Below are 22730 nucleotides of genomic sequence, written 5' to 3'. Positions count from 1 at the left end.
TTGGTACTTCTTCTTCTCCGAGGAATTTGGTGAATCTTTTTTTCTGATTCTTACACGGTGTTCAGTTCTTTTTCCGTGTGCGGCCTTGACTGTAGTTGCTGCTTTCTGTCTCCCTCTTGCCGCTTTGCCCTCACACTCATTGTGGTGCTAGGATGCTGGAGATATATAATGGATGTTTGTTTATTTGACCTTCACTACCCACACCTCTTCTTACTTTATTGTTTTCCATACTTATCTGCAAGTGCGTCGAGGGATAAACTGTGGATGCTCTTAGGATGAGGGATCCATGCATATTGGTTGAGGCGGTGCCTGCCTCTCGGAAAGTTCTTCGAAAACATTTTAGTTTTTGTCGAGTGTCACATGTTGTGGAGAAGCTCGCTGATTTGGAGGCGCTCACAATGCCGCTGCAAGGCAACAACATGCATTGTGAGGTGACCAATGTCTCGCCCCACTCAATACGAACTTTTGGGAAGCAGCCTGTAGGCGCCTGGAAGAAAGGAGATGCATCAACCATCAATGTTGAGACCACTGCGGGGGTCACGGTTGAGGTTCCAGTGTTTTATGCCGCCACATCTACTTTTGCCCATGCCCGTGAGAGTATCGAGATCAATACAGGTAAGATGTTTGCAGATCTCTCCTCTGTGTGCTCGCAGGATAACACATTTCTTCGCAACCTAGATACAGGGGAGCTGCTTCTACCGCTGCCGTGGACGGTTGTTTCTGGTAGAGGTAAAGCTGGTGTGCGGCACGTGTCTCGGGGGAGGCGCAAGAGGTTTGTGGAGCTGCATGATCGGAGAGGGCGATATCAGATTGTGGCAGTGGCAGTGAAGAGGGCGGTCGTCCGGCGAAGCGGCGTTGGCGAGAAAAAGGATGGTCACTAAAGTGTCTCCGTTTCTGAAGAGTATCATGGGGAAAGGCCTAAGGCTGATAAGCACAAATGAGCATAAGAAAGTAAAGGAAATCTGTAAAGACTGGCATTTTGCTTTACATTTTTTTATTAGTATTTATGTGTGTGGGTCCCATGGTGAAATTCTTTCATCACGGAGCGTACAGTGAATTGTTGGTTGCGGTGATGGCCCGGCCAAATTATTTATGCGTCTTTCCGTCTATCTTTTGGTTTTTGTTGGTGGTGTCGTGTCTTTTGTAGCAGAAAGAACAGATTTTCCCCCTTTCCCTCTCTTGTTCTTTCTCTGTGTATCTGTGTGCGTTGCGGTCCCCAATATTATCGCTGAAGGAACGCTGGCGGACTGTCTGGAAACCCCTCGCTTGCACATCACGTCCCTGGCACTCTGTTGACCTACACTTCTGAAAATGACCGCAGTGTGGAAGCAGAATGCCTTATTTCGGCTCCTGGCATTTTTGGATGTTGTGGGCCTGCAGCCCTTTTCAGTCCTAAGCGACCTCACCGGCGATGGGGAGTTTGTCGATGTGGGGCGCATTTTTAGCAATGGCAGCGCTATCCACGGCATCTTGTCTAGCGGACTTTACGTTTTCCGCGCCAACATCACACGCCTCTTTTCGGACGAGGAAGAGCGAGCCCAATTGCTTCGGCTAGTGGGAGAGTCTGCGGAGACATTTAGCAGAAGTGTACTTGGACCTTCCTCACTTGTGGCGTTTGTTGAAGTTGTGGAAAGTGACCTGCCAGTGTGGGCCCTTCTGCGTATCAAAGAGGCCTTTGCACTAACGGGCAAGGCAACAACGCTCTCGGAGCAGTTTCTTATTGACGCCCTTGATCACTGGATGAGTCAACGAACTGTGAGGGAAAACGATTCTCTCGTGCTGGCGTGTGGGGTGCAGCCGGCGGTGCTGGAGGCTGCGCGTGCACGAGCTGAAGAACTTCCACATGCCGTTGAGGACTTTATCATTGATGTCGTGTTTCCACCTCTGACGTCGGATGACGAGAAGCAGACAGGGAAGGCCTGTGTCCTCGATTGGCTGATCGCCTCCTATGAGAAGTGTTACGAGGCGGTTGATGTCGACGAGGAGGAGGTGGAGGAGGAGGCGTCATCGACTGAGTCTCCAAGAAAGAAAATTAGGACAGAAGCAAAAGATGGGGAGGAATTTCTTACTGCGGAGAATCTTGACCAGTTTATGCGTGAGCGACCTTCGGCAGTTCCCAGAGCAATCTTGCGCGAGCGACGACGTTCCCTCCAGGACCCGGCAATTACCGGGTTTGAGCTGCAAAACCACTACACCGCAAATGAGCTCATGGACTATGTTAAGGGGGAATTGGGGGAGCGGCGGCGACTGAAGAAGGCCAATTGCGTTCGTTTGATTCTAAAGCATCACTGCCTGGCGAGAACGGCAACCATACCTAAAGAAGAAGAGGAATATTGTTTGCCAAGACAACTGCATGAAATGAAATGGGTGCATAGCGAAGAACCGAGCGCCATGTGAAGTCGTTTACCATTATTCTACCGCATTGAAATAACGATTGACGAATCTGCGAAGACGCCTGTCTGTGCGTGTACGTGAACGTATGCGTGTGTGATCCTCCTTCACACAAAGCGTCCTAGGTCTTCTCTAGGCGTTACTGGTTAGTGCCAGGAGGAGTGAGTATTGTTTGTTGCGAGAGGGTGCACGAAGGGCATGAAAAGATTTTTGCAAATTTCATATTTCTTTTAATACCTCACACCTTTTGATTGATAATTTTTTTTATTTTTTTTTTTTTGGGGGGGGGGTAGGGGGATTGGTCTTAACACTTGGGGTGTGGAGAATGGAGGAAGGAGGATCGGGGATATATGCAGATGTCGTGTAGACTTTTGCTTCATTTTTCCCCAATGCTTCTTTGCTTTGCCGCTGTTTGTGTGCGACGGGTGAGAAGGTGGTTGGATTGACATTTCAACGTCGTATTTACGGTAAGGAAGGAAGAGGACCGGCTGTTTGTGGTGAGTGATGCGCCAGCATGTTTGAGAGGTTTAGTGTGTTTCAATTCCGCTTTCCCACGCGGGTGTTTTTTTTCGCCCATGCCTCACACGACTCCGGGAACCGCGAGTCTTGAAGGCTTGGAGGCTGTGATTAGCGCCCTCACACAGTCTGGTAGGTGCCAAGATCCTGGTACACTAAAGTCACTGCTGGATGAGTTTATTGGGATTAGTGATCCGCGCAAGGTGCGCCTGTGCAGGGAGGCCTGTCGACTAGCGCCTGCCGCAGCTTGGCAGCACTCCCGCTGAGTGATACCGTAGTGAATGCTGCGGCGCAGACGACAGATCCAGTATACCTGCAAAGGTGTTTATCTACGCTTGATGTATCTGGCATGAGTCAAGGCGTTTTATCAAGTGAGTTAATCCCGCATCTTCTTCGCATCTATTAGCAAAGCACACCGTGCTTCATGCAAATTGAGCATCCCCGCCCTTCTTACGAGAGTCGTAAAAACGGGGGCGTGGTGGTAGGAGCAGTGGGTGAAGTTGGGACGAAACGAGCGGAAGACTTAGCGCGTCTGGCACAGTACCGTGGCACCTGTGAAGAAGCGTTTCGTTTGCTGCGATTACCGGACGAGGTGTCCTTCGATGATTGGTGATCAAAGTCCAAGCGTTTGGTGTTGTGCCACGTGGAAGACGAGGGTGAGGCCGATGTCTACGAGCAACGCTTCTCGTGGTGGGAGCGTCACCTTGGCGTCGGCTCGGGTGAGTGGCTGACACCTACGTGTCTCGTGAGTATGCTGCGCTCGTGCGTCAAAGCGGAGTGTTGGCGCTCTGCCAGGCGATATGCGGCGTTGGCAGAGTATTGTTTTTTGTCGGGAAAAGGCTCTTTTGATGATGCGTTTGTGCTGCAGTTGCTTATCTTTCATAGTGTTTCAATGCAAACCGCACAGGGGGCGGCGTTGATTAGGCGTATTCGTCAGTTGTGCCCTGACTACACACTCCTTCCAACGCCGTCGTGCAGAGTGCGGCGCGAGTGGAGAGCTGAGATTCAGAGGTGCCGCTGACTTTGGATTAGAAGGATAGTAAATACATTTGTGTACCTGACTCTCGTCATTCGTGTTGCGTTGGGCCACGACGTCAAGTAATTTTTTGTGTTTTTTTTTTTTTTTTTTGCCTTTCCGGGTCTTCCTCATCGTGGTGGTGTCGTTGTTTGCCAAGGGAAGGGATCGCAATGGGGCTCAGTCATAGCAATTGTTTTTCAAGCTCTACATGCTTTGCCGCGACTGTTAGAAACCGGCCCAAGCTGACACCGGAGGAGGTTTCGTTGTTGCCGCTCATTCCACACTCCGTATATGCCAGACTCTCGCTTCATGTGTATGGTAAACCAAACGGCCCACCGGTGCCGAGTCCGTGGGAGGTTCTCCTGACAGCGACGGATCTGGGCTTGGATAAGGAAGGGTACTTTGGCGTAGCGTACATCAATAAGAAATTGCGTCACTGCATCATTGCCCAGCGGGGGACGACAAACGCGCTGAGCCTACGAGCGGGTGTTTGGACTTACTTTGATGAGCGCACCATCCTGTTTGGCCTGGCGCGGCAGTTTTCAAAGCAAGTTCGTCTATTCCTGAGTGTCACACATGGGGAAACACCCGAGTGGTTTATTAGCTATACTGGCCATAGCCTGGGCGCTGTTCTTGCGGCATGTCGGTCTGTAGAGGAACACACGTACGCCATCACGTTTGAGTCACCGGGTTGCAAAAACTTCATTGAGAAGACCATGAGTCCATTGAAGGCGGACGATGCCGACATCATCACGTACCTCCGCTCGCCCAACCCAATCAATTCCCTTCGACCTCAGTGCGGGTATGTCGTTCAGATACCTGTGGAATCCGAAGAGAGCGCTTCCTTGCAGCCTCGTGTAGTGTCTTCCTCTATGTTGCGCCTACCTTCTATTCCCTCCCCGCAGGAGTTTATACGAGGACAAATGCCCCGTGTGGTAGGTATACCGGACATTCAGCAGTACGTCGGCAAAATTGGGCCACTTCTGCGTGAGATGTTGGAACACACGCAGCAGGTTCATACTATGACTGCCATTCTTGTTCACTTTGAAGGCAATGACGAACCCTCCAATGGGCGTGTTGTGTTGCGTTGGCCATCCACGCTAATGCAATTTTTGGAGTATTATAATGCGAAAAAGGCATTAGAGGGTAGTGTGAATCAGCAACCGAACCTTGATGCCGCCTATGAGTCATTGATAAGGGACCTCTACGTCACGGTTGAGCGACCCAAGAATAGTTTGCCGCTACGATTCCTCAGTGGGGACTCGGTAAGGATTCTACGACTATGGTGGCAGGAAACCCCTGCAAGGTTGGCAAAACTGCCGCTCACGTTGACGGATCATAAAGTACTCAACACCATCACTATTGAGGATGGTTGTATGTGTACCTCTGTTATTACCACGTTCCAGGCGAAACAATATCTCTCGCTACTCGTTTTCAGGCCTGAGATACGTAAGGTACTTAGCCAAGTGGGGTTCGATCCCCTGCTTGGAAACCGAAGTAAACTTTAACCACATATAGGGAAACAAACGGGCAGAACAAAAACAAAAAAAAAGGTTTGGTAATAGGATCAAAAGCTACAGTGGTTGATGTCACGGTGGAGGAAGGGGAAGGGGGGTAGCTTGGTGACACAAAATGCATACGGCGGATGTCTTTCCTTTTCCTGTTTTAATCTAGTCGTGCTTTGCAAGTGTGCCGCACAAGGCAGAAGTAATGGTGAAACTTCGTGGTAGGTGTGGGCCTCTTGCCCCTGCTCCTCTCCATACGTTAGTTGCTTCGTTGTGTCTCTCTTTCACACAAACACACACACATAGAGTGAAAGACGTGTTTTCCTATTTTACTTATTTGTTATGGTGTTTGTGGAGTTTCAAGGGGAATATTACTTTAACGCCTTTCCTTTTTCGTGAAGGAATCAGGTAAAGGAAGCAATGGATAAAGACCGTGGATTAGGCTTTCAAGACATCTCTGGTTTGGTGGAGTTGTTGGACAAAAATCAGGGATTCAAGCGCCCGGAGGGGCAAACCGTGGGTTACAGCCTGCAAGAGGCAAATTCCGTGGGCAATGCATCCTGTGGTGCGGCGGCCGGTGCGACTATGCAGGTAGCGCCCTCAAGTATTTCTTTGCCTTCCACAGTCGTGGATCAGCAGCTGCGCCTTCCTATTCCTTCCAAAAGTCGTGAGGCCAAACAGCTACAGTTGAAGAAGCGTCGGTCCGCGAAACCGAAGGGATACGCCATTTGGACGGACGAGGAACTGGCCGCTGTATTTCGTGCACGTCACGATGCCACTATACACCCAAAAGAAGGTGCGGAAGAGCCGGAGCACTCCATTCTGCAGCAGGAAATGGTCACTGCAGAGGACGTTTACCTGGGGATAGACGCCATGAAGGCCGTTGGGGGACCATCTGGTCTGCTCGTAAAAGTTTTCATGCCCAAGCTGGAGAAAGCCGCAGATTTAGCCATTTCCGTTGATCCATATGAACTTCGTGTTTCCTCTTCAAGGTACTACCTGCGAGCTGCTCTGCCGCAGAAGGTAATCGCCGGCAGAGCAGATGCAAAGTGGGATGGCCTCAGCAGGATGCTGCGTGTCTCATTGGTAGTGGACGATTCAGAAAGATTTCTGTAGGCCTGCCTCCTTACCTACACCTTTTTTTTTCTTTTTCTTTGTTTTTTCCTTGGCATGTGGCTCTGTATTTCTCTATTTGCGCATGTCTTGTTTTATTTTGCCCCTCTTGTTACTAGCACGGTTGCTGTGCCTCCAGCTCCCGAAACACCCACACAACACACTCCTCACTCACACGTACATGTGGTGGAGTTAAAGGTTGAATGGGGGGAGCTTAAATGCAAAACTGTTACCAGGCAAGGGAAAAAAAAGGACAGGGAGAGATATATTTGTGGAGGGAGTAGTGCTATTAGTTTTCATTTGTTTGGAGGCCTGAGTCTGCCTTGTTTGGAATGTTTTCGTCGCCGTAGTTAGTGTTATTACTGCCCCTCCTCGCTCCCACTTTTTCTCTCTCCCTAACATGCCTTGTTGCTTTTGCTTTTGCTTTTTCACCGTTGGGTGATGGTCCTTTTTGTTGTTGGTAGGTTGCTGTATAGACACCTTGCCCCCCGCAGCTAGACGGGGCAAAGTTCGCCGAGAGACAGAAGGAGGCAAAAAAAGAAAAAGAAAAAAAAAACGGTGGGTTGGCCCTGCCCCGTTGCACGGCAGCAAAAAATGGACTACACAGACATCTACTTGCGGCAGAGACGCGATGAAAACTCCGTGCCGCACGCATCCTCGGGGCCAGTGGGGGTGGAGACGGCCGCGGAGCAGCGCGTGGAGCGTGTGCTGAAGGGGGCCTTTTCAGTTCAGCAGCTTGTGGATCGCATCGAAGGACTTTCCACACGCGTCGACGCGTTCGATGAGAAAATGTTGAATCTGACAAAGCTGGTGAAACTGGCTCAAGGTCTTCAAGAAGACAAGGAGGGGGAGCTTCGACGCCAACAACACGAACTTCGCTCCCGGTTAAAACGGCAGGAGCACCTTACAACCCGACTGCAGGAAGAACTTGCCGTGTTGAGGGAGCAGGTCCCCTCCGCGATACGGGACAAAGTTATAGAGGCTCAGCGAGAAAATATGAATGAAGTAATCAGAGCTTGCAAAGAACGTGAAGAAGAAGTGCACCAGCTCAGAGGGGATGTCGAAAACGCTGTCAAGGCTCTTCAGGAGGATGCCAAGCAGAATGCGATAGCTGTGCAGAGGGAAATTTCCACATCTGCCTCGTCCCAAGCAGAGACTCAGAACAGACTACGCGAGCAGTTGTCTCTCTTGGAACAGAACGTGAGGGCGCTGGAGGTGGGCAGGGTGAGCACTGAAACGACCCGCCTCGCCCCTCTGGAGGCTGCGGTGCTTCGGGTGACTGAGGCGTTGGATTCGCTGCAGCCAAAAGTGGGCGCGGCCTCCGCTGCCGTGGAGGCGCTCGGAGAAGAACGGCGACGCGACCACGCCGCCATCGCGGATGAGATGGAGTCCACGAGGGAGTGGGCAACACGAAACCTCCAGCGCGTCAGGCAGCACGTGGGGGCGCTCTCCTCTGAGGTTGCGCAGCTGCAGCGCGAGCAGGCGGATCTCGCAGGGCGGCTTCGCCGCGTGAGTTGCCAGGCCGACGTGGAATACAAGAAACTTCGGATCCTCTTACAGCAGAAGGCGCGGGAGGCGGACGCCCTTGGCGGCCTGGTGGGGAAAGAGCTCGGAAAAGTGGAGGACATGGCCGAGCGGCACCAGGGGCTGCGAACAGAGGTCGGCGCCCTAAAAGACATGGCGTTTTAGAGACCACCGCCCCCCAGCTTGCTTGTTTGTTTCCCTGGCCTTCCGCGCGGCCGGGGTTGCCGGGGTTTCCCGCCACGAATGCGAAACACACGCGGCGCTACTCTTTTTTTTTTTTTTTTTTGCTTTTCCGCCCCCGCTTCTGCATCGTGCCCCTGCCTTCCCGCGCGCGCGGCACCGGGCGCCAGCCCCACTGCTGTGTTTGATTTCTTTTTTTCCTGCTTCTCCGTCTTGTTTCAGGGAGCGGGCGTGGCGCAGCGAAAAGGGGAAAGGTTTGCGGGCCCTTGGTTGCCGGCAGCGCCGCCTCAGGCGAGGGTGGGGCGCTTTATGAAAAACACACGGGCAAGCAGGGTCTGACGATGGCGGTGCCTGGAAAATAAACTCTCATGACTCTATCACTCCTTTGCCTGTCACAGTCGGAGTCACCATACCCAAGTGGTTACGGGGACTGACTCGAAATCAGTTGCGATCTCGCGCGCAGGTTCGAATCCTGCTGGTGACGACTTTTTCCCTTCAAGCATGTTTCGCTTTCTTTGAAATGGTTCTCCCCTGCGTGTCTGCATGGCAAGATGGCCGAGTGGTCTAAGGCGGGAGACTCAAGTTCTCTTCTATTCGTAGGCGTGGGTTCGAACCCCACTCTTGTCACCTTTTTCTCTCCTCCTTCTCCCTCTGGCGGCCGGAGGTGGGCCTCGCCCGCAAAGGCCGTAAGATAATAATAATAATGATATCAACGCAAACGCACCACGTTAACAATCAAAGTAGCCAGCGGACGGCGCGTGCATAAACGATTTAAAGAATCACAAGACCAGGATTCGCCGCGCGTGGCTGATGTTACTCGCAACATGGCGATCTTCGAGCCGGTCCCCATTAGTTAGATCGTCCAGGTTTTTTTCCTCTGCGGGATGCTCTTTTGCAGCCGCGCGGGGGGCACAGGAGACGAGCTTCGTTTTTTTTTTTTTTTTACCCCCGCCAAAGGCCCCCGGCCTTTTCACGCGATGCGCTTCCGAAGCGCACGGTGCAAATCCCGTTTGGATGAGTTCCACTGCTCCCGGTCCCGCCACTTTGTCGAACTAATTTGTGTTGACCCGGAAGGGGTGGCTGAGGAACCTTTTTAAAGGGGATCCTCGGCGAGAGGCGCGGCATCTGCACTGCTTCTCCATCCTTGTCGCTGAGCGAACGCCGGACATTGATGCCGACGGATTTTACAAGGATAGCACATGGTGGGGAGAGGCGCTGTGGTTTCGCAGCGGCGTGGGTGAGGAGGCGCTGGGGCACATTTTATTCTGCTGTGCGTTCCTTGCGGCCCGGCGTGTGAAATTTGGCTTTGGGGGTATTGGAGGTGCCCGAGCTTCACTTTGGTCCGCCACTGGCTCGGTTCCTTTGCAGCCTGCTCGGTTCCCCAAACCCTGGTTTGCCCTCAGCCGGCAACAATCGAGGTGATGCGTGCTGGTCAGATGGGCTTTGGTGGGGGGGGGGGTGGCGTAGGTTTTGCAGTTTGCTTTGTTTGGCATCGGCTTCAGGCAGGAACTCCAGCGCGGTGGAATGTGTTGCGGCAAACGCGCATTACTGCCTCGCCGCTCCCACGGCATCTTGTAGGAGGAAACGGATCCGGTGAGAGTATTCGAATCTGAAATGTTCGCCCTCGTGCCAAAGCAAAAGCGCCAGCGCTTTAATAGCCTCAAAGGTGCTGCGCCCGCAAATAAATAAATAAAAAGGGCGACCACCCAGGTGGGGAAAAAAGTAAATCCGCAGCATCAAAATGTAACGGCAGACGAAAGAGGAGTAAGCACCAAGGGCAAAAAAGCAGTAAACTTAAAACAATAATAATAAATCGCAAAAAAGAAAAAAAAATGCTAACAATATCCCAAATAATAAAAATAAGCACTAGCGGGTTTGGGTATTCGGCAAAAAACAACAACACATTTTCTTCCGTTCACTACTTGTTTCGCTCTCTTTCCGGATACTCAGTAAAAAAAAAAAAAACACACCTGCATTCCTCACGTGCAGAAACACAAGGCCCCACTTTTTTGCCCTACCTGCAGGCGCGGCCTCAAGCCAGCCACGTCGCCTTTCCCAGGCCCACGGAAGGTTCCCGCGGCAGCCGGCCTTCCTTTTCCTTCCCGATCTGGCCGCTTCCTTGCGTCTCGGTGGCGGGCCACTGGGTGTTTCAGGTTTTTGCTTTGCCACCAGGCTGAAGAGGTCGCTGCAAGACGCAAAGCGTGCCACGCAACCTCGCAATCGCAATCAAAGTCTGAGCGTAGGCTGCCCACGCTCCGCGTGCGTAGCATATCAACAGTGGGCGCCGCCCTTTTGCGAGCTCGCTTCGTTTTGTTTTATTCTTTTTCGCCTAAACAAAGGAGGTGTTGTGTATATACAAAAAACGTGGGAAAAAGTCGTCACCAGCAGGGTTCGAACCTGCGCGCGAGATCGCAACCGATTTCTAGTCGGTCCCCTTAACCACTTGGGTATGGTGACTTCGATTGCGTTTGCCAAGCCATAAAAAGCTATGGATTTTTGAGATAATAAAAAAAATACAGCACCCAAGGCACCGAGAATAACGTGGCTGCGTGAGAAAAAGAAATGATAAAATAATAAACGATATAAGCGTGAGGCTCCTTGGCCAGCATGGGGTTGAAAAGGTTTCCATATGGGAGAACAATGCGTTCCAAGATTCCGTGAAAGCCGAGCGTCAATAAGGGGGGCTGGCGGAATGGCGCCGGGTGCAAGAACGCCGGGCCAGCGTCTTTTTGTGTGTGTGTGTGTGTTTTTTTTTTGTTCGTCGTTTTCATTGTTGTTGCTTCATTTAAACGCCGCTTCATTGGGAGCGAAGGAAAGGACCCCTTATATATATATATATATATATTGTTTACTCCGGTTTTGCTCCTCATTGGGGCATGGGTATATTTTTTTTTGATTTTGCCATCGTTGTTGTTTTTTTCATTTTTTTTTTTTTGCGTAGCAACAGCAATAATGATGCGCCGCAGTTTTTTTCGGTGGGTAAAAAAAGTTGATGTGTGTGTGATTGGTGGTGGGCCTGCAGGTGTTGCGACGGCCTTGCGTGCGGTGGATTATAATAAAAAGGCATGTATTATTGAGGCAGACCGAATTGGAGGAGCGGATCTTTGGAATGGTGCACTACAGTCCAAAACTTTATGGGAAATGGCCAAATTTGTCCGATTAATGACTGGTCAAACAGCGCATCGTTTTATGAAGCCCCTTAAACCTCTTCCCACTATTGATGCCTCAAATGCACAGGAAGCCATTAAAAATGCCGCCGAGTTTCGATATAACCAAATACTTCATCAACTAAGGATTGTTGACATTGATGTTATCAATGGCCGTGGCGCATTTGTTTCCCCTTATTGCGTAGGCATTCAACTTTCTTCTGGAGGTACAGAGTTGGTGGAGGCGGATTATTTTGTTATTGCCTGTGGAGCTAAGCCACGGAAGCATGCCTCTGTGATTGCGGATGGTCAGGTTGTTTTTACCTCAGATGATATTATGCAGAAAGCTTTTCCAAAAAGTATTGTTATTATTGGAGCAGGTGTGATTGGCTGCGAGTTTGCATCTATATTTGCCAACTTTGGCATGACAAAAGTGAATGTCATTGAAAAAAGCAATCGTATTTTACCCATGGAGGATGATGATGTGGCGGAATTTGTTCAAAAATTACTTGAAAGTAAAGGGGTGAACATTCATCATCATTCAGCTTTGGAGAGTAATAAAGTGGAAAATGGGAAATTCCATTATACGCTGAGAAATGTAATAGACAAATCATTGGCTACCCACGTTGTGGATAGTGCTTTGGTTTCTATTGGAAGAGAGCCCCATTTGAGTGATTTAGGGTTGGAAACGATTGGGGTGGAACTTAAACAAGGCAAACTTGTGAGGGATCAATTTAATCGCGTGCCACCTCACAAGCATATTTATGCTTGTGGAGATGTAGCTACTAGAGTTGCTCTTGTGAATGTTGGGGAGTTAGAGGGTCGCACTTGCATTGACCATATATATCTTCCTCATCCTGAAGGTGAATTTGTTCAAAAATTAGACAACTTATCGACGATTATGTTTTTGGATCAAGAGGTTGCTGCAGTTGGCTTGAATGAGCAACAATGCCGTAAACAAAATATAGCGTATAAGATGGCTCGCTATGGTTATGAATTTTTGGCGCGAGCTGTAGCTATGGGAAATACTAGTGGATTTGTTAAGTTAATTGTTACAAATGACCTTGAGATGAAGGTTCTCGGAGTGCGAGCTATTGGACCTCATGCAAGTAGTGTTATAGAGTTGGCCTCTTTAGCAATTCATAATAAGGAAACACTTCATAGCTTGGGTGAACTTCGCACGGCATATCCAGCTGTTTCACAAGGATTCCAAGAATGTGTAAATATGCTTCTTGGGACTTCTGTATTAAAACCGAATGTTTTTCCACAACTTGTTCTTCAGGAGTGGTCTCCTTTCAACTTCGATCACGGTAGGGCGTATCAAAATTAATATATATATATATATATATATCTGCTAATGTGTGTGTGTGTGTGTGTGTGTGTGTGGATGAAATAATGAGTTTAGGAAAGTTTTTTTTTTGGTCTGTTTGTATATTGAAGATTTGTATATTGAAGAGTGATAGGGTAAAAAAGAAAATGAAGGTTTGGCTTCTTTACCCTTTACTGAGAGAGAGTGTGTGAGTGAAACGTCAAAATGTGCCACAAAATATAGTTTTTTTTTCCGTCTGTTATCACTATTTATTTTCCTTTATTGCGTAATTGTGTGCCAAAATTTATTTTCATTTTTTATTGTTTTCTTATTATTATTATTATTATTATTGCTAGACTTAGATTATTATTTTTATTATTACTATTGGAATTATTATTATTTGGGGGGGCAAGTCTTCAAGGAAAAAAAAGGCGGGGAAAAATGGCTGGAGACGAGGATAAATCTGTTTTTTCTCAGGAAGTAAAAATATCAGAAAGTGACATTGATAAAATCATGGATTTGCCGATACGTACCCATGTACGCATTAGGGGCATTGAAAAAATTCACCCGCGTGTCATTAGTCGTGACGTTGAGGCTATCAAACGTTCACAGACGATTGCTGAAATTACGAATAACATGGCTGAGGCGAAAAATAGGTGGGTGAGTATGGGCTTTTTTAACTCAGTAAACTTTAATTTGGAGCCCACATACGATGGGGAAGCTAATGATGTTTGTGTTCACATAGACGTTGAAGAGGCTAAACCCAAAAAATCGTTTGGCATTTTTACGACTGAAACTGTCGTTCCCGAGTTGACACTTTCTTTGGAAAATATTTTTGGAGGAAGGTACACTTTATCTGGGAACTATGTTCCTCCAACTTCGCGTACTCATGCTGCATCCTTTTCGTTAATTTCCAGTGCTCCATTTGTGGGACAAGTGGGAGAGTATTACATCGGGAAGCGGACTGAAAACAGAGTACATCATCCCGCTACTTGTGAAAGAATAGAGGAAATTCGGGCTACTACAAAAAATATAAAACGGGGATTTGCGTCGGAATTTTCAGTTGGATTTCAGAGAAGAATTTTGGTCTCCAAAGAAAAAGGTCATTTAAATTCAGACCTTTTAAATGACTTTTCAACCACGTTTAAGGGATATATGAGACATGAATTAGCGTTATCGAATGTAGGGTATCATGCGGATCCTTTTTTAGCAAATATGTATCCTTTACCAATTCAGGGAAATCAGTTGAGTGTAAAAAATGAACTTGCTGGTGGGCCTTGTGGTGGTCAATTTACTTTTTTTAAATCTGAAATACAAGCAGCAAAATATTGGCCGCTTGGACCCTTTTGTAGTCTTCAGTGGAATACTAAATTGGCGGGTATATGGTCCTATCGACAGGCTAGAATACCGTTAAATGACAGACTTTTTCTTTCAAACTGTCATGTTCGTGGATTTAAAAGCGTGGGACCTTCGACTCTTGACAATAATCAAAATGAAGGTGGTCGATTTGCTGCAACGGGTGGTAATGCACTATGGGCATCATCAATTAGCATAAACTTTCCATTTCTCTTGTTTCCACATAATGGATTAGCTTCTATGCATCTCTTTGCAAATGTGGGTAATTTAAGAATGATACAATGTCAATCAGAACTCATTGATATTGGTAAATGGTTTCGTTCTTGTGCTGCTTCAGTTGGGTTTGGTGTGGTGGTAACGCGAATTCCACTGTTCGGTGTTGCGCCCAGTGGACGTTTTGAATTAAACTTTTCACTTCCTGTAGGCATTGATAGAAATTGGAATGTCACTTGGAGAAATGGTAATAAAAATCTGTTTGATCATGTCAAGTTTGGACTAACGTGGTCTTCAGCCTTTTCATTGTAAACATGAAAAAAGGGAATGTATATATAATATATATATATATTAATTTTTTGTCGTCGTGAATTTAAAGTGAAAAAAAAATGTGCGAATAAATATTAGCAACGAGTTAATTCTCAACCTTTTTTTTTTTTTGGAGGGGAGAGGGGGAGTGATATATATACCTTTAAATTTACCTGAATAAATTTTTATTTATTTATTTTTCACACAATTGATGTCTTTTTTGCTTTTTGTTTTATTTAGAGCCAATGCTGCGACCATTTTGTAGTGTTCCCATGGTGACATTGGGGGAGTTTGATGCTCTCGAGGGTGCAAAGGCAATCAGCGTAACAGAATACTACGCTTATCAGGAAATGGATATATTTGGACCTCAGTTGTTACGTCTCTCTGCTGTTTGCGGAAAGACACTTCTTAGTTCTCGTGTGATTAGTGGTCCATTGCGTCCAGAATACAAGGAACGAATGAAGGCCATTGTTGCGCGTGTACTTACTTCAAATGACTCTGATGAGGAATCAGTTTTAATGTTGGATCCATTAGCTGGAGGAATTGCTAGTATGTCCTTTTGCTTGGAAGACATTTTAGCCCGCGGGGAAAAGCGTCGGTTTTGTATTATAGTGACACATCCTCAAAGTGATGAACTCGTGCGTCAATGGCCATTGGTTTCCGTATTTCTAAATATTCTTTTGGAAGAATGGTCAAGTGCAACGAAAAGGCGCTTAACTTTGGAATATTCCACCTTTCCTGATTTAGAAAGGTACCGTGAGGAAGCGCGTAAGCGCTCAATGCGTTCATTGATGTGCTTGATATCTCAGAACACGGAGTCTGAAGTAAAGGCCTTTAAGCGTGTTCATTGTTTTTTCGAGCGTGCCATTCCTGCTTTTTTTGGCGTGGAACCATTAAGGATCGCTGACTCGATATTGGAGCCTACGTCTATTAAGCAAATGAAAAAACGCTTTGAGATTGAACTTTTTCTAGTAAATATCGTTGAACTTGATTTGGACTCCCCCCCCGGGGAACATGGCTGTCTTGCCATAGATAGTGGCAGAATACTAGCCACAGATGAAACATTAATGGTAAAACCTCTTTCTGTTTGGATTTTGGAATTTCTGCAAAACCACACGAATAGTTTTCGGGAGATTGAAATGCTTTTAACTGCACTTTTAAGTGGAATCCAAATTCTTATTTATGGAGATGATAGTTTCCAGTGCGCTAATTTGGCACTTTCGCTGTCTCAGATCTTGCCACGACAGCTGCGATGCGTCACTGTTTTTGCAGAAGAGTACTTAATGCCATACGAAAATAGAATTATCAGCTTTGGCAAACGCTTTTGTCAGAGATCCCATCTTGACCATATATATACACCTGAAAATGAACTTTCAGCTATGGATACTGTTTGTGTAGGTGTTAGTTCTGAAGGCAGCATAGTCTCTGTTCATGCATATGATGAAAGAGTATACGCCTTTGCAGGTGCAAGGCGTCATTGTTCTTGTACGGGAGCACCAACACCCAATATCGTAACACAGATTGTGGAATTATTTCGCTCAGAGCTTGCTTCGCAAATCGTATCACGAACGTGTAGAATACTTCAACTTCGACTTGAATCTTTAGTGAATGATTATGTTATGCGGGGTAAGATGTATACTCGATTATTTCGACAGCATGAAATAAAGTGCAACAAGGGGGTGTTGGGATTAGACGACGTGAGTGGCAATGGTAATTCTTTATTTACTAGTATCAGTAGTCCATTTCGTCAGTTTATGAGCGGCTTCTCGTTGCGACGTTGGTATTCGGCATCATGTGGTTCTTTTTTCTTGGAGAAGAAACCTTTTTCAAAAGGTGATGCTTCTTCCTTCTTGAAATTTCTAGAAGGGGGTGAGTTGGATGCGTGGGTAGCGACAAATTCAGATCACAATGTGCTGCTTTTTCTTGGAAGCGGCAGAGGTGCCATGTAATGGCCGTGTGTTTTTTTCTTATCTCTAAAATTATCTATTTGTCAACAGCAGTAGATGGCTTTCGTGGCCCATGCATTTTTTTTTTTTTTTTTTTTGATTATTGGCTTATTACCTGCGTTTTTTTTTTTTGCTGACGCTTACCTTGTTTGTCTGTTGCTATCATTATTTGTGCTGAAGGTCGGCTCTATCAGCAGGCTATGCACGCACTTGCTCATCTCCTTATCGACACGCACTGGAGTGTTTTAAGGAGTACTACACATGTGGTGTTGCCGCAAGACGCCAGAATGCACAACAAACATAAGCACACCAAATAACAACAACACCACGAAACAGCTTGGAGAAGAGAAGGTTGCATGCGTGCGTGGGGTATACTATGCCAATCCAGCATTGCATTCTGGTGTGTTTCACTAATTAGGTGATGCTGGTATCTTCTTTTTTTTGTCTCTTTTCTTGGAAGTGAGGCTGCTTTTGTTGTAATCCCCCCCCCCCCGCCTTCTTTTTTTCGAGTTATCTGTGTTTTTCCTCCCTTCATAACTTACTGGAAAGAGAGAGAAATAGAGGGCCTATATATATAAAGATATATATATATATGTTTTTTTTTTGTGTGTCTTTTTGACTCTGTGCGTGTGTAATTTTTTTCCCTTTTCCCAAAATGCATCAACACTTTTATTTTATAGTCTTGTCGGCCGAATGTCAGTGTTTAGGTGTGCCCGCTGTTTCTCTCCCGCGTCGCGTCCCTCAAGGAATTTCCAATTTGTGGATGCGCGTGTGTGGGGTAGGGCGGAATGTGCCTAGGTGAGGCTTTGAGAAAGGAGTGGGTGTCTTATTGATGCTGCGCGCATTTTTACTTGTTGCTTGATGCCTATTTATAACGATACCGCATTGTAAGGTGGCGCGAGCGTCTTCCCCCCCTCCCCCCCACCTTTTTTTTTTTGCCCTATACTACTACTACTACTATCACTATTACTATCACTCTCCACACGGAGGGAGAAGCTATGGTGGTTGCGGGCCTTAAAGGCTGCTGCTCTGTGAGTGTACAACGAGAGCCCAGTTATTGTTGATTAGGGTGTAGAGGAATTGGCTTGTTGCACGAGCGATACAATAAATCTCTTATCCAGTGGGGAAGGCTGTGTGCAACAAGAGCGACAAAAAAAAAAGAAACTGTTTTGCTTGTCTTGTTTTTTTTTCTCCCACACGGAGAAGGAAAACAGGTGGTTTCACCCAAGCACATATTCTTTACTTGCAAAACAATTAATTCTTTTTGCTATCACTTTAACGTGAAACATGGGAAAAACCCATTTTGTGATGACAACACACGTCGTTGTTTCTGTGCATCATGGGCCGTACCCACCATCGGCCGTTACTGGCACCACTGTTGATACACTTTACACTCCATATGGTGCGACGAGGCTGATCCTAGCAGTAGTGGTGGCGGCAGTGGTGTTTCTATGTGTGTGCGTTGACTCTTTTCTCTCTCTCTCTCTCTCTCTCGCTCTCTCTTTTGTCCTGGTTGACCACGACGACAGATCTGCCTTTTTGTTTTCTCCCTTCCGCAAGAAAACGAAATGCCATGTTGCACTCCGTGGAGAAGCACATGGTGATCGTTTCTGTGGATGGAGAACGTATAAGCCAAGAAGTTTACGTGGATGCTTCCACTGGGTTGGACGTCGACCCTCAAACTGGCGTGTTCCGCACTCGGGCAGAGACGGAGAAATTAATACGAGAGGTGTACCTAATAGCCCGGGACGCTCTTCCAACGGAGCTGGAACGGTACAACAAGTGGATGCGGGGGGGCTCTCGTGCTGGCCTTTCGCAGCCATTCTTGCAGCACGCGCTTCCCACCGTGGCAGGAACGGTTACCTCAGATGGCATCCCGACGAAACCAGAGAAGACCGCGGAATACAGAGCACGGGGTAATGATGCAATGAGGCGGGGTGATTTACGTAAGGCTCTTCGCTGGTACAGTGAAGCACTGCAATGCGAACCTGCGTCAAGTACCCTGTGGTCGAATAAGGCGGCTGCGATGGTTCAACTTGGTAGAGGTGACGCTGCCTTGTCAGACGCAGAAAAGGCGATTTCTCTTGATCCAACGAACATCAAGGCATACTATCGAAAAGCTTCAGCCTTGTATTTGCTTGGGGCGCGAGCCGCAGCTGCTCGCTGTGTTAAAGACAGTGTAAAACAGTTTGGCACAGATGTGGCGTGGGAGTCCCTTGAGCGCCGTATTGTATCAATGGCCAGAGCCGTTTTGGTGGATGACCGGTGGATCTGTAGCGAAGCCGTGGAAGGGGGCGAGGAGCTTTGTACGTTGCAGGGGATAAAATTACCTAGCGTGGATCCATCTGAGGTGTTGCAGCTGTGGGCCGAAGACGGTGTTCCTGCCGCGGTTTTGACAGCAGAAGCGGCATACTATGCGGCCCGTGGTTCACGGCCTTTGCTTGAACCGTATGATGGTATAATTGCGGCACAAAGAGTTTATGATACATGTACGGACGCAGACTCTGAGTGTGTTGTGGCGTCGCGATTGGCTGATCTTCTTCGCTGGAGGTGTCTCTTATTAGGTTCCGCGGATCCACAGACGCCGATGGACACAAGGCCGTGGTTAGAGCACATTTTTGGTGACGGATTTATATTCCTGGGGGCCTCGTTTTTCTTCTCACCTCTGCCCGAGGCTAACGTACTCCTTTGCTTTGATGCGGCGTCCCATGTCCTTCGCGTCGTCGCGCGCAGACACATTGGGCAATATGAAACCCTCTCTTCTTTGAGCGCCTCATGCTGTTGAGTCGGAGTACCAGTCCGTCCTCCCGTCTCTCCTCTCCCTCTTTTTTGTTTTCGCCCCGTTCATTTTCTGGCGCGTTGTAACGGTAAACACCTTTTCTCACTGCACACTGAATGCAGGCGGTGCTGTTTGTTTGTTTTCACTGGCTCTTCTATAATAATATTTTCTTTTTTATTGGTGTTTTTTGGTTTCTGGCTGCACCGCGTCGTGTGCCCGATAGTGGCTCAGACCAAAAAAAAAAAAAGAGAAAATGACGATGATGAGCGTGTTGGCCAACGCGCTTCGCGGCATTGCGAGCGCGGAGCGCCGTGGCAAGCGTCAGGTTCTTATTCGCCCATCGTCCAAGGTCGTCGTGAAGTTCTTACAGGTGATGCAGAAGCACGGCTACATTGGCGAGTTTGAGATTATCGACGACCACCGTGCGGGTAAAATTGTGGTGAATCTCAACGGCCGCCTTAACAAGTGCGGTGCCATCTGCCCCCGCTTCGACTGCACTGCCCCTGACTTTGAGAAGTGGGTGAAGAACATTCTTCCCAGCCGTCAGTTTGGCTTCGTGGTGCTTACGACGTCGCTTGGCATCATGGACCACGAGGAGGCGCGTGCCCGCAACACTGGTGGAAAGGTTCTTGGTTTCTTCTACTAAGCGCTGTGTTTCTTGCCCGTTAATTTTTTCTGTTTCTGTGAGCCACATCTTTTTATTTATTTTGTTATGCCGTATGTTGCGTCCCAGCTTGCGCTTGGACTGGAACAAACGTTGCTGCAGTTTGTGCTAAACAACAGCAGATACTTCTGCAAAAGGTGCAAATACATTTTGTTTTTGTCTTCACTTGAGCTCTTTTTTTCACCCTCTGTTTCTTTGGTTAAACGACTCATGACCGCTTAAGCGTCTCGTCCGTCCGGTGGCGTTGTTGTTTGTTCTCCGTCACCGCGGAGGATGCTTGTGACAACAACGGTCATTTATGGGAGGGAACTAGAGCGCATAAAGACAGCTCTCTATCAGTGCGGCGTGGCCTACGTTGCGGACCTGACCACCGCAACCAACGTGCTCATCGCAGGGAGAGGCGACGGCGACAAGTATCGAGTGGCAAGGAAACGCGGTATTCCCTGCGTCACATCAGCCTGGGTTTGGCTGGGGCGTTGTGATGAAAATAGAGTGAGTGAGTTTGAGATAGGGCGGTCTCTGCTTGGACTGGAACTGTGCAGCACCTCACTGTCGAAGGAGGAACGCGGTTTTGTGCGTCGGATGTGCGCAACACATCAGGCAACGTACACGGCGTATTTGACGCGAAACTGTGCGGTGTTAGTGGTGCCAAATGGGACATCTGATGTAGATGGAAATGAGAAACTTTGTTTTGCCATCAAGAACCGCATCGAAGTTGTGTCATATGATGGATTCAAGGAGCGGTACGGCTCTGCTGTGGGGTTGCATCGCAGCCTCCTGCCTGTTGCACGTCAACCATCTTTTGGAGGTGGTGGTGCATTAGGAATTGTGGTTTATTGCTCCCCTACATTTCTTATGACAGATCGGATTAGCACGCTTCTCAACGAGGTCGGTGTGCGGCATGCACCGGTGCTAACACCTCGCACAACGCATGTGTTGGTATTGGGCCAAACGGAGGAGGTGTTTTCTCCACGCCCTAATTTGGAGTTTGTGTCAGTTGCCTGGCTAGAGGAGTGTGCTGCACGACGCAAACACGTGGCTGTAGCACCATATAGAGTGTCCATTCTCCAGAGGCCAATCATTACCTTTACAGGTGTGCCGCAGGAAGAGCGGATGTCAATCAGCTCTCGTTTGGAACAAAAGGGATTGCCTTGTCTTGTTCAGGGGAATTTTGTGCTGAGCGGGATGACCGATGACACTAGTGGTGAGCGCAATACCACCCATCTTGTGCTGGGGCGGTCGCCCCTGCTCCGGTCCTCCAAGGTTGCTGCACTGAGTTTTCAGCGGTATGCGCTGCAGCGGAAGGAGTGTTTTCTGGTGTATGTGGGGTGGCTGCACCGCTCGCTGGAGGTCGGAAGATGGGTCGACCCCGCCCCATTCTCTCTGGTGGTGCCACACATTTCCGCATTTGGAGGGATAAGGACAAGGCTGCGTGCGACCTCTGTCGCCGCTCCCTCCGCGGAAACCAACAACGACGTAGTGGATAGTTCTACCGGTGGGAGAAGGGCCTTATCACCGTGCTCCTCATCAACTGAAATACAGGACGAGCCGCTGTCATCGCACTCTCTTGCGTTGTTTATTGAAGGGTTGGAGACGAAAACCAGTGACCGGGGCAGAGCACCAACGACGCCCCCCACTGTGGCTCCTGAACCCGCGTTGCCGACAAAGTTGCTGTTGCAGGAGAGGGCGGAGGGGCACTCGGGCGCAGGGGCGTGCCTCCTCACTTCAACGGCATCACTATGCGTTGACGGCAACCACACCTCGCTGCCGACTGAGTCTCAGGTTATTGTGTACAAAAGGTCTGAATTTGACCTTCCGAGAAAAGTGATGAGGCAGCAACAGCAACAACAACAACAGCAGCCCTGTGTGCTACTACGCAGATATAGGACCGCTGATGCCGAGCGGGCCTCGGCAATAAAAGGCACTGTGTACGTGAGTGGAGTAGCTTCAAGAGGGTCCTCGGGACGTCTTTGCTGTATTATGTTGGCCAAGTCTCTGACACACATGGAGGGCAACCTTGAGCGCCTACAGGCGCTGGGATGTACCCTCGCAACGACACTGGAGGAGTGTACTCACTATGTGACCGGGAAACCATCGAGGACGGAGTTTTTTCTATCCACTGTGGCGGCTGGAAAATGGGTGCTTGCGCCGTCTTTCCTCGAAGAGGCACTGCGTGAGGGTCGTATTGTGAGTGAAGAAGCACATGAGTGGTGCCCGGAGATTGCCAGGGCTGCATTGCTTCGCAGCTCTGTGGTGGAACTTGTCAGAGCGTGCCGCTTGCAAAGGAAGCGGACTGTGCGCTCATTCGCCTCGTGGCGTGTTGCTCTCTGTTGTACAAAGGAGTCGCGGACGGAAAGTCTTTCGCATGTTCTGCGGAGTGGAGGCTGTTGCGTAGTTCGCCCATACTCTCCTTTCCAGCTGCTGAACGCGCTGGAGAGCAATGCTGAGGCGGTGAGGGAACTGAATCTCGTTCTCTCGGGCGATGACGTGTGGGAGCCATCACAGCTAGACACTGTCACCACACATCTACCAGTTTACAAACTGGAATATATAGCCCACTGCCTGTGTGTGGAGGTGCCGGAGCCTGAACTGTACCGTTTGCAGAGTGACAATGGACACGTATGCAAGCGGTTAAAGGTGGCGTGAGCTGACCCATGGGAGCTGTGTGTGTGGTCGTGGGTTGTTGTTGGTGTTGTTTTCTTTTGGTCCCGTTAATCACATCACCAAAAGGGGTATATATATATATATATATATATATACT

General features: G+C 48.4%; 12 protein-coding genes, 3 non-coding genes and 1 pseudogene across 15 annotated transcripts, besides 19 other annotated features; 14 read left to right on the top strand and 2 right to left on the bottom strand.

Moving 5' to 3' along the window:
- Positions 1–17: part of a sequence feature (GA-rich) that runs on past the window's edge.
- A 258-nt stretch (positions 18–275) lies between these two features.
- Positions 276–881, top strand: TraAM80_03609 (uncharacterized protein; the record flags this gene model as incomplete). Its single annotated transcript, XM_029380567.1, has 1 exon — positions 276–881. The coding sequence occupies one exon, from the start codon at positions 276–278 to the stop codon at positions 879–881; it is 606 nt and encodes a 201-aa protein (XP_029239573.1).
- A 430-nt stretch (positions 882–1311) lies between these two features.
- On the top strand, positions 1312–2397 carry TraAM80_03608 (uncharacterized protein; the record flags this gene model as incomplete). Its single annotated transcript, XM_029380566.1, has 1 exon — positions 1312–2397. One exon carries the CDS (start codon positions 1312–1314, stop codon positions 2395–2397), a length of 1086 nt encoding a protein of 361 aa, XP_029239572.1.
- A 252-nt stretch (positions 2398–2649) lies between these two features.
- Positions 2650–2671: a microsatellite.
- A 234-nt stretch (positions 2672–2905) lies between these two features.
- On the top strand, positions 2906–3901 carry TraAM80_03607 (hypothetical protein; annotated as a pseudogene).
- Positions 3902–4009: 108 nt separating this feature from the next.
- Positions 4010–4036: a microsatellite.
- A 59-nt stretch (positions 4037–4095) lies between these two features.
- Positions 4096–5433, top strand: TraAM80_03606 (uncharacterized protein; the record flags this gene model as incomplete). The annotated part of the gene is made up of 1 exon (XM_029380565.1): positions 4096–5433. One exon carries the CDS (start codon positions 4096–4098, stop codon positions 5431–5433), a length of 1338 nt encoding a protein of 445 aa, XP_029239571.1.
- Positions 5434–5850: 417 nt separating this feature from the next.
- On the top strand, positions 5851–6546 carry TraAM80_03605 (uncharacterized protein; the record flags this gene model as incomplete). The annotated part of the gene is made up of 1 exon (XM_029380564.1): positions 5851–6546. One exon carries the CDS (start codon positions 5851–5853, stop codon positions 6544–6546), a length of 696 nt encoding a protein of 231 aa, XP_029239570.1.
- Positions 6547–6567: 21 nt separating this feature from the next.
- Positions 6568–6593: a microsatellite.
- Positions 6594–7075: 482 nt separating this feature from the next.
- Positions 7076–7099: a microsatellite.
- Positions 7100–7137: 38 nt separating this feature from the next.
- Positions 7138–8232, top strand: TraAM80_03604 (uncharacterized protein; the record flags this gene model as incomplete). Its single annotated transcript, XM_029380563.1, has 1 exon — positions 7138–8232. The coding sequence occupies one exon, from the start codon at positions 7138–7140 to the stop codon at positions 8230–8232; it is 1095 nt and encodes a 364-aa protein (XP_029239569.1).
- Positions 8233–8335: 103 nt separating this feature from the next.
- Positions 8336–8359: a microsatellite.
- Positions 8360–8650: 291 nt separating this feature from the next.
- On the top strand, positions 8651–8731 carry TraAM80_03603. The gene has a single exon. It is a non-coding gene; the product is annotated as a tRNA-Ser (tRNA).
- Positions 8732–8792: 61 nt separating this feature from the next.
- TraAM80_03602 lies at positions 8793–8874 on the top strand. The gene has a single exon. It is a non-coding gene; the product is annotated as a tRNA-Leu (tRNA).
- A 557-nt stretch (positions 8875–9431) lies between these two features.
- TraAM80_03601 (uncharacterized protein) lies at positions 9432–9818 on the bottom strand (the record flags this gene model as incomplete). The annotated part of the gene is made up of 1 exon (XM_029380562.1): positions 9432–9818. The coding sequence occupies one exon, from the start codon at positions 9816–9818 to the stop codon at positions 9432–9434; it is 387 nt and encodes a 128-aa protein (XP_029239568.1).
- An 805-nt stretch (positions 9819–10623) lies between these two features.
- On the bottom strand, positions 10624–10704 carry TraAM80_03600. The gene has a single exon. It is a non-coding gene; the product is annotated as a tRNA-Ser (tRNA).
- A 273-nt stretch (positions 10705–10977) lies between these two features.
- Positions 10978–10994: a microsatellite.
- A 77-nt stretch (positions 10995–11071) lies between these two features.
- Positions 11072–11092: a microsatellite.
- Positions 11093–11132: 40 nt separating this feature from the next.
- Positions 11133–11182: a sequence feature (GA-rich).
- A 17-nt stretch (positions 11183–11199) lies between these two features.
- Positions 11200–12723, top strand: TraAM80_03599 (putative dihydrolipoamide dehydrogenase; the record flags this gene model as incomplete). Its single annotated transcript, XM_029380561.1, has 1 exon — positions 11200–12723. One exon carries the CDS (start codon positions 11200–11202, stop codon positions 12721–12723), a length of 1524 nt encoding a protein of 507 aa, XP_029239567.1.
- Positions 12724–12751: 28 nt separating this feature from the next.
- Positions 12752–12779: a microsatellite.
- A 227-nt stretch (positions 12780–13006) lies between these two features.
- Positions 13007–13103: a microsatellite.
- Positions 13104–13143: 40 nt separating this feature from the next.
- On the top strand, positions 13144–14583 carry TraAM80_03598 (putative Tob55; the record flags this gene model as incomplete). Its single annotated transcript, XM_029380560.1, has 1 exon — positions 13144–14583. The coding sequence occupies one exon, from the start codon at positions 13144–13146 to the stop codon at positions 14581–14583; it is 1440 nt and encodes a 479-aa protein (XP_029239566.1).
- A 15-nt stretch (positions 14584–14598) lies between these two features.
- Positions 14599–14623: a microsatellite.
- Positions 14624–14764: 141 nt separating this feature from the next.
- Positions 14765–14819: a sequence feature (A-rich).
- Positions 14820–14825: 6 nt separating this feature from the next.
- TraAM80_03597 (uncharacterized protein) lies at positions 14826–16529 on the top strand (the record flags this gene model as incomplete). Its single annotated transcript, XM_029380559.1, has 1 exon — positions 14826–16529. The coding sequence occupies one exon, from the start codon at positions 14826–14828 to the stop codon at positions 16527–16529; it is 1704 nt and encodes a 567-aa protein (XP_029239565.1).
- Positions 16530–16604: 75 nt separating this feature from the next.
- Positions 16605–16658: a sequence feature (GA-rich).
- A 435-nt stretch (positions 16659–17093) lies between these two features.
- Positions 17094–17120: a microsatellite.
- Positions 17121–17466: 346 nt separating this feature from the next.
- Positions 17467–17503: a microsatellite.
- A 495-nt stretch (positions 17504–17998) lies between these two features.
- Positions 17999–18029: a microsatellite.
- Positions 18030–18099: 70 nt separating this feature from the next.
- TraAM80_03596 (mitochondrial import receptor subunit) lies at positions 18100–19311 on the top strand (the record flags this gene model as incomplete). Its single annotated transcript, XM_029380558.1, has 1 exon — positions 18100–19311. One exon carries the CDS (start codon positions 18100–18102, stop codon positions 19309–19311), a length of 1212 nt encoding a protein of 403 aa, XP_029239564.1.
- Positions 19312–19558: 247 nt separating this feature from the next.
- Positions 19559–19951, top strand: TraAM80_03595 (40S ribosomal protein S15a; the record flags this gene model as incomplete). The annotated part of the gene is made up of 1 exon (XM_029380557.1): positions 19559–19951. The coding sequence occupies one exon, from the start codon at positions 19559–19561 to the stop codon at positions 19949–19951; it is 393 nt and encodes a 130-aa protein (XP_029239563.1).
- A 291-nt stretch (positions 19952–20242) lies between these two features.
- On the top strand, positions 20243–22615 carry TraAM80_03594 (topoisomerase (DNA) II binding protein 1; the record flags this gene model as incomplete). The annotated part of the gene is made up of 1 exon (XM_029380556.1): positions 20243–22615. The coding sequence occupies one exon, from the start codon at positions 20243–20245 to the stop codon at positions 22613–22615; it is 2373 nt and encodes a 790-aa protein (XP_029239562.1).
- Positions 22616–22633: 18 nt separating this feature from the next.
- Positions 22634–22674: a microsatellite.
- A 28-nt stretch (positions 22675–22702) lies between these two features.
- Positions 22703–22728: a microsatellite.
- Between the last annotated feature and the right edge of the window lie 2 nt (positions 22729–22730).

Source organism: Trypanosoma rangeli, assembly GCF_003719475.1.
Source record: "Trypanosoma rangeli strain AM80 chromosome Unknown Tra_15.4_contig_00095, whole genome shotgun sequence".
In the NCBI taxonomy this organism is placed as follows: Eukaryota; Euglenozoa; class Kinetoplastea; order Trypanosomatida; family Trypanosomatidae; genus Trypanosoma; species Trypanosoma rangeli.
The sequence above is the reverse complement of the archived record's forward strand: the minus strand, read 5'-3'. Positions and strand labels throughout refer to the sequence as shown.